At 40.6% G+C, this 10,320-nt stretch overlaps 1 protein-coding gene across 1 annotated transcript in view; it reads right to left on the bottom strand.

Moving 5' to 3' along the window:
* Positions 1–596: 596 nt before the first annotated feature.
* Positions 597–10,320, bottom strand: part of OPN4 (opsin 4) — a 95,213-nt gene continuing 85,489 nt past the window's right edge. The window contains exons 10-11 of the mRNA XM_075842766.1: positions 5,298–5,366; positions 597–1,789 (exon numbers count right to left, since the gene is read on the bottom strand). Coding sequence (XP_075698881.1) covers positions 1,505–1,789; positions 5,298–5,366 — 354 coding nt within the window. The 3' untranslated portion in view covers positions 597–1,504. The remainder of the gene's footprint in view (positions 1,790–5,297; positions 5,367–10,320) is intronic.

The raw sequence follows: 10,320 nt of genomic DNA, 5'->3' as shown, positions 1-10,320 counted from the left end.
TCAGCAGAGTATTTTTGCGCTCTACTCTCAGGTTGCTCCTCAGGGGGACCCCTTGCCCCATAAAATTGTTATGAGGACCCTGAACCCTTGAGCAATACCATGATTACTTTGTCTTCCTTTTTTATTGCAGCCTAGGATGTTTGTGCTTTTGTAGAAGGCCAAAAGATCATTTTAATTCAAATTCCAGTTGCCAGATGTTAAAAATTGTAGATCCATGACAGATATTCAAGGAACACCCTTCAGGTCCTGCACTAGGTATAACACAGTGGGCTTTTCTTTTGCTGTATTTTACGCCCAAATGTGCATTTTTGGAGCACTGTGTCGCATTTCATTCTAAAGATATTTATTACAAGTTGCACCGATAAGAACAGAAATTTGCACCTCACTAAACGCTTCTTAGAAGTGTTTAGGAAAGGGGTGTGGCTTAATGAAAATTGGTTAAAAATATCCCAACGTGCACAAATTTTTAGCAACAAAAAATGGCGTAAGGCTACGCCAACCAAGAGGTGGTTGGCCAACCAAGGAAAATACAATTTTCTAGCAAAATGTGCGAAATTTATCATACAGCATGCTCCACTGTGATAAATTTGGTGCATCTTCTGACAGTGTAGTCTAAGTTTGCACTGTCTAAGTCTCATGGGATTCAGTTTTGGGCTCCTCTTTGTAAAAAGATATAGGAGAACTGGAGAGGGTTCAAAGGCGGGCTACTAGATTATTAAATGGAATGGACGGTGTCCCCTACAATGAAAGTCTAGAAAAATTGGGCTTATTCAGCTTTAAAAAAAGACGCCTTAGAGGTGATCTTATTAACATGTATAAGTATATCTGTGGCCAATACAGAGAACTGGCACATGATCTGTTTCTTCCAAGGACTCTACAAAGGACTAGGGGACATTCATTGCGTGTGGAAGAAAGATGTTTCAGACATCAATATAGGAAAGGGTTCTTTACAGTTAGAGTAGTCAAACTATGTAATTCCCTACCCCAAGGCAGAAACTTAAAAAAGGCTAGATGATTATTTATTGATGAATGTCATTGAGGGTTATAAGTAGTCTAGCAATAAATTATGTGTAATTGTTTGAGAAAGGTTGAACTTGATGGATCTGTGTCTTTTTTCAACCTATGTAAATATGTAACAGCATTAGTAATCTACCCCAGTGTATATTTTTTTACTGGTGTGTTCTTTTAAGTAGAGATCTGTAATTCTATGTCTGTTCCAATATATTCCAGATTAGAACATATTCAATGAGTTATTTCACATCTGTAAACTGTCAAAACACATGGAACTTTACAGTCTTGTTCCTATCAAGGCATTCTAGAATTCTCTCTAAAGTGTTATTGATCCTCCCAAATCAATCCAGTCACAATTACTTAGTACTTTGGTGTTTTTAGTTGGTTGTATAGGATGAGTCATATATTATATCTAGCTCCTTTTGTTTTCATGAATGGTTTTGGAGAAAAAAAAATAGATAGCACAATGTTTAGCCAACATAAGTGAGGACTTTCATGAAGTTTTACTTAGTGAGGACTGATCTGTGAATATTTCCGGTATAGTCTCAGTAATAATCGTGGTAGAGTTCTGCTTCATTTTATCCGTTTGTCTTCTGATATCTTTCTCCCAATCTTGGTTGTTAGTTTTATGACAAGGCAAGGTTGAGTTATGCTCTACGGCTCCTTGGCCACCATGATGATTGCTGTAGGTCACTATGATACTGGGTATTCTTGATGCTGCTACATGGGATATAGGATCTCCTTTCCTTTGACCATAGCCATTCAAATATTTTCCTGTCTTAAGGTTGGAAAGAGTAAAAAATAACCTGTCAAAATCAAACATATTTATCTTAACATTTTAGCTGAGTTTACGGGTGGATACACATGCCGATTTTGTTGTGTTTATTTCATCAGCTTTACGCAAAGATAAAAATCCAAACGGTTTTGCAAAACGGATGTGTTTTTCACGATTTAGTGAAAATTGTGGCAAAAGCAGTGACAGAGCCACGACAAAAGTGCAACAAAATCAGCACAAGTGAACACACCCTACTAATATAGGCATAGAACGAATGTACTGAAATACAATTTTACCTTTATTGACTATATGGATCTTTGTTAGCATATAGCCCCCACTAGTGGCCTGATAAAATGACACACAGTTTGCGCATGATTTTCACAATTACACATCTTCCTGGCCTGTATCTACTTTAACGCACACAAATCCCCTCTGAGCTTACCCTGATGTCTTTATGCAGGGTGGAAATAACTATACACTTCCAAGAAAATATTAGAACTTAAAAATGATACCTTTTTATTTAAAATGTCCTGTCCAGCAAAGTATGCTACTTCTACGTGTGAAAACCCATATACCCTTGTGCTGGCATAACAATTAGCATATATTGTGAGAACAGTTATTTGTTTATTTATTTATTGGAATTTTTCATTCTATTTGTAAATTATTTTTACAATTTAGAAATAATTCCCATACCTCATTTATCACTTTGCACACAGAATAAATGGTGACACTTACATACCCCAGTTGCTTTTAGGCCAAATATGGATTTAGCAATTATCAGACACATTTGATCCCATAGTGATGTAATCTGATGCAGTAGATCCATAGGAGATCTGGGTATTACGAATGTAAAACCGATACTAAAATGTGTTGGTATTATGGCTTAGTTCTATTGCAGAGTTCTAAGAAAAGATGCTCTATAATGAGGAATTTCATAATTTCATGAGGAAGTATTTACTAAAACAGACATGTCAGGAGAGCTGACAATTCCTTTTAACGCTCATTCTACCACCTCTCCAGAATCATAGCCACATGTTGGACAAATCACAGAGAAATGGATTATAGAGATAGTCCATCCATGTGTTTTCTATCCTCTGTTCATGTCACCAACTTTATTAGGGCCACACCATTCATTCTATTATCCGGTAGACATATACACGTGTAAGTGGCAATATAATTTGCTCAAAGTTGTGGTCTACAGTGTGCAGTGGATTGCTCTGTCAAAGTGCATACAGGTAAAACAGCACCCCTTTAATAATTAAAATGACAAATCTGCAGTATCCTTGAGTGATCCCACCGTCACACAGTTATGTGGGTGATGTCCTTGATTTATTTTAGCAACTGCAAGAAACACGCACATCCATTTACTATAAGCACCAACGTCATGGTTATCTTATGATAATACTTCTCATTAAAATCAAACTTAACACCTACACACATTATCACATATATGTACGTCACGGGAAGGGTGCCCTTACCGCATTCCAACCTACATGTACGTAATGGTCATTCCACGGGCACAGAGTTGTGCCCATGCGATCACTGAGAAAGCCTGGCTGTGAATGACGGCAGGGATTGGCGATAACCTTAATCCGGGCCGTCTAACCTGTTAAATGCTTTATTTCGTAAAATTGTAAAAAATGTAATAAAGAAAATACAAATAAGATATCGACAAGATTGTAATGACCCGGACAAGTTAACACATTGTTTAAACCTTATGATGAACGCTATAAAAATTTTTTTTTTTAAACGGCGGAATTGCTTTTTGTTCTAAAAGTTCATCAGTTAGATCATTTTTAAGTTGTCCCCTAGGCACTAAGCAGCCCGTAGATGGCTCTTTTTTTAATTGTATAGCGGGTCAATTGTGGCTAACTTTCCGATGTACAGTGTTTTGATCCAGTGACTTACCTAAGTGTTACCCTCTCGTTACACCCCCTGTCATTTGAATAGAGTTAAACAATGGCTGAGTTAAGGCCCTTTTACACAGGCCAATTTCCGGGCAAACAAGCAATCATATAAACACTCATTCCCGATCAGTGCCCTGTGCAAATACTTGTTCAGTGGCTGATCTGCTCGTTTATGCAGCATTAAATATTATCGTTGTCAGCAGCACATCGCCCTGTATAAATAGGGAGATGTGCTGCCAACATGATGGAAATGCATGGGGACGAGAGTTTGTTGTAACATAACCAAGCATTGCTCCTTGTGAAAGGAGCAAACGATCGCCGATCGACGATCTGGCTCATTGATCGGCGCTCATTTTCACGGCCCATCTTGACTACTAATCTTCTTACTTATCAAGCCATCTCTCTACATTGTTATGATGTTTTCACTGTTAGTGACTTGCAGGCTTTTGTTTTGGCCTGTATACACTGCATTGTATTCAGTCTATTTTGTAATGACTCCTTTTATTACTTTGGAAAATTCAAAAATGTTAATTCATACACAAGTTTATAAAAAGTTAATCAATAAGTCCCATGTTACTAATGTAAACTACATATCGTTTCTGAAAAAACAAGACCACATTGACGTAAAAATACACAAGCTATGGCTCTTGTAATGCAGAGACACAAAACCAATTTTTTTGTTATTTAAAAATATTTTTATTGTGCACAAGTAGTAAAACATAAAAATCATAACCGCAATGGTGGCACACTACCAGCCGAAACATGCAACACATTTATTATGAGGCGTTCCCCCAATGTGTTTTCTTCCAGCTGTTGCAGAGCCATATATGTACATATTGCTCCTTGTCTTTATAATTAACTCCATAATTCTATACCATCTAACTATTAAAAGGTTATTCCCACGTGATAGATGCGAGTTCCAGCAAGCGGGCTCAGCTGTTTCCCTAACTTCCATAGGAATTAATGAAGAGAGCCATGCACATGTGCAGCTACCTTGCAATTTATTCCCCGCCTATATGTGGAGGCTGTTGGCTGCCTCACCAGGCAGTATGGGGGTTAGGTTTCTCCTTTTCTTGAGATAGGTGCGGGTCCCAGAGCTGGGACCCACATCTGTTACATATTTAAGGCATATCCTGTTCAAATAGCTGTACACAGAAATGTGTTCGTACCTTTTCAAAGTTTCTCAATTCAAAAGGTGCACTGGTGCCGACTCAAAGGTAACAAATTCAAGGTTAGAGTCAAATGCGGAGGTGAAACAGAGCCTCCCACCTTCCATGTACCATTTATGACTTTGGTGCCTTTTTATAAGGCAGAGGTGTTTTGGGTCCCCTTCTGAAGAAATTATTTTTTGTTTAGTATTATTAAATAATTTAGAAACGTGGACACGTGAACCAAAGTATGAAAAAATCTATTGAACTTTATAAACATTCAGTGTTTTTCATAACTAAAGGAGTACAGAATTGGATTTTTTTTTGGCTGATGTAATGAGCACTACAGAAAATGTACTTCTTTTCCAAAAGTATCATTACAAAAAGATAAATAAATAAATAATAAAAAAATTATGTATATATATACTCATGTTGAATGTAGTGTAAACTACTTACAGCAAGTGGAGAACTACGATCTGATGGGCCAATTTCCACCAATGCAATCTCATCTGTGTCCATTGAGTTCTACAAAATAAGGAAATAAAACAAAGTTTTGATGATTAATATTACATCTCTAAATTATCTGTTAGTGCCAAATATACAACATAATATGAAATAATTCTTACTGGGGGCTGCTAATTCAGATTCAAATGTTGCTGAGATCTAACTCCATCCATGTATTGATCTTTGTGCAGAGGCGTACATAGAGATGAGTAGGTATCAGAGCAAATATTGAAATGCGCCCCCTGCTGATGCTGGTTAACACCACTACCACCACCACACTCTTGACCATTTTTGAATGGAGAATATGTTGCTTGTTTGTCCCCCATCATCTTTCCCTCATCCTTGGGTGGATTCCTCACACCCTTGTTTTCTAACATTCTAAGACATGTGGAGAGGGGATTCCCACTGTAACACCCATGGCCGTGGGCCGCCAGGTGTACTCACCACCTGACAGCCGCAGCCATGGATCGGTGAGCGCTGGCCCGCATCTCCTCCTCAGGAGACGCCAGTGCTCACTTCCGCTTCACTCTGCTGTGTTCCGTAGGGTGCGCGCGCACACTCGTGCCGCCCTTAAGGGGCCAGCAGGCGCACCTGAATTAGTTACCAAATTAGCCCATGAGTAACCTGGACTATAAGAAGTGCCCTGCCGCTTCCTGCATTGCCTGAGCGTTGTTGTCGTCGTTTACCAATGTTCGTCTCTGCAAATGGTGCCTTAAGTGTTTCCTAGTTCCCAGTGTTCCCGTTCCTGCTACCTGTATCCTGTGTCCCGTGCTATCCTGAATCAATTTAGAGTTGGAGTCGTGTCCTGCTGAGTGTCTATGCCTTCCTGGTTACACCACGCCTGGTATCCGCCTGCTGCCAAGGTCCCATCCGAGCTTGTCTTCGGTACTGTCAGAGGTTACCACAGGTACACCTATCCGAACTATTGACTTTGACTTATACCCCGTTGGCCAGCTGCTATACCGTCAAGGCAGTATGGCCCAGTGGGTCCATGCACCCAACGTGACACTATGTTCAGGCCATGGACCCCGCTGGTCAATCCAAGACCATGCCAATGTCACAAGTGATGCGGGCAGATATGCTAGACCTCTGTGCAAGCTGCCATACTCCTACTACACCTCCTGGCAGTACAGACCCTCTGACTACACCTCCTGGCAGTGCTGATCCCGGATTTTCTCGGCCGAACCCGTTTTGACCGAACCCGGTCAAAAATATTATACAAATCAGCAGCCACTTATCTCTATCAATCACTGATAGAGAAAAGAGGCTGCTGATTAAAAATAAAATTAAAAGCATTTCATACGTACCCGGTCGTTGTCTTGGTGACGAGTCCCTCTTCTTCCTCCAGTCCGACCTTCTTTTCCGACGCGGCAGCCTGTGATTGGCTGCAGAGGCCTCTGCAGCCTGTGATTGGCTGCAGCGGTCACATGGGCTGTATCGTCATCCAGGAAGGTCGAGCTGGATGTCGAGAGGGACGCGTCACCAAGGCAACGGCCAGGAGACCGGACTGGAGGAAGCAGAAAGTTCTCGGTAAGTATGAACGTCTTTTTTTTTTACAGGTTACTCTATATTGTGATTGGTAGTCACTGTCCAGGGTGCTGAAACAGTTACTGCCGATCAGTTAACTCTTTCAGCACCCTGGAAAGTGACTATTTACTGACGTCGCCTAGCAACGCTGCCGTAATGACGGGTGCACACATGTAGCCACACGTCATTACGGGTAAAATATTTTATAATGGGAGCACGGCTCGGAAAAACGACCGGCTGCCCGTGGCCGGCCGTGCTCATCTCCTTAAATACTTTGTGCTGCCTTAAACTCTGTGGACAGGTCAGGATCCTGTTTCTTTTAAATGCTGCTGGGGAACCCGCTCGATCCACTATATAAGGCTGTGCTACAGTGCAGCATTTAAAAGAAACAGGATCCTGACCTGTCCATAGAGTTTAAGGCAGCACAAAGTATTTCAGGAGATGAGCGTGCAGATTCAGTGCTGCTGTGAACTCTGCTCTTACCATTACGTAGCTCAGTTGTACCTCTCCTCCACTCCTGTCCTCAATAACACCTTCACATGATTGGCAAGTCACCACGTAATGGTAAGAGCAGAGTTCACAGCAGCACAGAGTATTTCAGGAGATGAGCGTGCGGATCTTGTGCGGGGTGGGGGCTTGCCAATCATGTGAAGGTGTTATTGAGGACAGGAGTGGAGGAGAGGTAACAGACTGAGCTACGTAATGGTAAGAGCAGAGTTCACAGCAGCACAGAGTATTTCAGGAGATGAGCGTGCAGATTCAGTGCTGCTGTGAACCCTGCTCTTACCATTACGTAGCTCAGTTGTACCTCTCCTCCACTCCTGTCCTCAATAACACCTTCACATGATTGGCAAGTCACCACCCCGCACAAGATCCGCACGCTCATCTCCTGAAATACTCTGTGCTGCTGTGAACTGTGTGTGTGTGTGTGTGTGTGTTTGTGTGTGTGTGTGTGTGTAGATCTTTGTGTGTGTGTGTTTTTGTATGTGTGTTTGTGTATATGTGTGTATATGGGTGTGTGTTTGTGTGTTTATGTATATATGGGTGTTTGTGTATATGTGTTTGTGTATATGTTTGTGTGTGTGTGTGTTTGTGTATATGTGTGTGTTTGTGTATATATGGGTCTGTTTGTGTACATGTGTTTGTGTATGTGTGTGTTTGTGTATATGTGTGTGTTTGGGTATGTGTGTTTGTGTATATGTGTTAGTTCGTGTATATGTGTGTGTATTTGTGTGTGTGTGTTTGTCTCTTTATGTGTGTGTGTGTGTGTGTGTGTTTGAGTATATCTTGTTGTGTTTGTGTATAACTGTGTATATGTGTTTGTGTATATGTGTGTGTTTGTGTATATGTGTGTGTTTGTGTATATGTGTGTGTTTGTGTATATGTGTGTGTTTGGATATGTGTGTTTTTGTTTGTATATGTGTGAGTTCGTGTATATGTGTGTGTTTGTCTGTTTATGTGTGTGTGTGTGTGTGTGTGTGTGTGTATATCTTGTTGTGTTTGTGTATATATGTGTGTGTTTGTGTATGGTTGTTTGTTTGTGTGTGCGTGTATATATGTGTGTAGGTGAGTAGAAGTATTGTTATTGTTCACATTGATAACTGTTTTTTTATGTTGTTGCAGATTTTGATGTACCGATTGGACTACATCTTCGATTCGTTGGACTACTGCGTAGATCTACGTTTTTTCAAATTTTAATAAAATGGTTAACGAGGGTTTTGTTGGGGATTTCTTATTTCAATAAAAAAGAATTGTCTTTGTGTTTTTTTTTAAACTTTATTAGTGCCTAGATAATGGCAGTTGGCTGATTGACAGCGTCCATTATTAAGGCGGTACTTAGTGTTAGCCCGTGCAGAGGCTAGCACTAACCACCCATTATTACCCCGGTACCCACCACCACCAGGGGTGCCGGGAAGAGCTTGGTATGATCCAGTACCCGACCATCTGTTGTGATGGTCGGGTGCTGGGGCGGCCGTAGGCTGGTATTATGAGGCTGGGAAGGGCCAAAAACAGTGGACCTTCCCACCCTTGTAATGCTAGGCTGCTGCTGCTGTGTTGTATCGGGCTGGTTATAAAACTGGGGGGGACCCCCACGTCGTTTTTTTTTTTTTAATTTAACAAATTTAACAATAGACGGGTCCCCCACATATTTAATAACCAGCCATATACAAGGCCGCAGCAGTCTGGCATTACATGGGTGGGAAGGGCCACTGGTTTTGTCCATTCCCAGGCTAATAACACTGTGTTGTATGTGGCTGGTTATGATAAATTGGGTGGTCCCCCCCACTTTTATAACCAGCCTGATAATACACAGCAGCAGCAGCCTAGCATTACAAGGGTGGGAAGGTCCACTGTTTTTGGCCCTTCCCAGCCTCATGATACCAGCCTGCGGCCGCCCCAGAGCCCGACCATCACAACAGATGGTCGGGTACTGGATCATACCTGGCTCTTTCCGGCACCCCTGGTGGTGGTGGGTACCGGGGTAATAATGGTGGTTAGTGTTAGCCTCTGCACCGGCTAACACTAAGCCTCGCCTTACTAATGGATGTTGTCACTCAGACAGCGGCCATTACTAAAGTGGTAGTAATAAAATTTGAAAAGAAAAGACAAAGATATAGATAAAATATTTTATTGAAATAAAGCACCCCCAACACAACCCTCATTAACCATTTTATTGTAGAAAAAACCCGTCATCTAAGTAGTCCTCGAAACCGACGTAGTCCAAACACCAAACCTGTAAAAAAATAAATAAAAAATAAATAAAATAAAACATGTCGTAGGCTTAGGATTCAGTTTAATGTGTGATACTGACTGTTACACCATGTATAGAAGCCTGCCGCGAAGTTGACTTAGATACAGGGCGCCAGCAGACAGTATCATACATGGCCATACAGACATATATACAAACAAACATACATGCAAACATACATACATACATATATACAAACATACATACATACATACATACATACATACATACTTACAAGCATGCACATATATACATGCAAATATACATACATGCAAACATACACACATATATACATACATACATGCAAACTATCATACATACATGCATACACACACACACACATGAAAACATACATACATACAAACAAACATGCAAAGATACATACATACATATATACAAGCATGCACAAATATACATGCAAACATAAATACATGCAAACATAATTACATACATGCACATATATATAAACATACATGCAAACATACATGCAAAAATAAAAACATGCCAACATACATACATGCCAACATACATACATGCCAAAAAAAAATAATAATACGTTCCTCCGGACAGGAGGAAAGTAAGTATGAACTTATTTTTTTTTATTTTTTATTACATTAAAATTTTATTTTCCGCGCGCCGAGCATGTACTGTCAAGGTTGCTGAAAGAGTTAGTGCAGCCCATTAACTCTATCAGCACCC

The sequence above is a fragment of the Rhinoderma darwinii genome, chromosome 11 (genome assembly GCF_050947455.1).
Source record: "Rhinoderma darwinii isolate aRhiDar2 chromosome 11, aRhiDar2.hap1, whole genome shotgun sequence".
In the NCBI taxonomy this organism is placed as follows: domain Eukaryota; kingdom Metazoa; phylum Chordata; class Amphibia; order Anura; family Rhinodermatidae; genus Rhinoderma; species Rhinoderma darwinii.
Note: the sequence above shows the minus strand (reverse complement) of the source record. Positions and strands in the feature narration are given on the sequence as shown.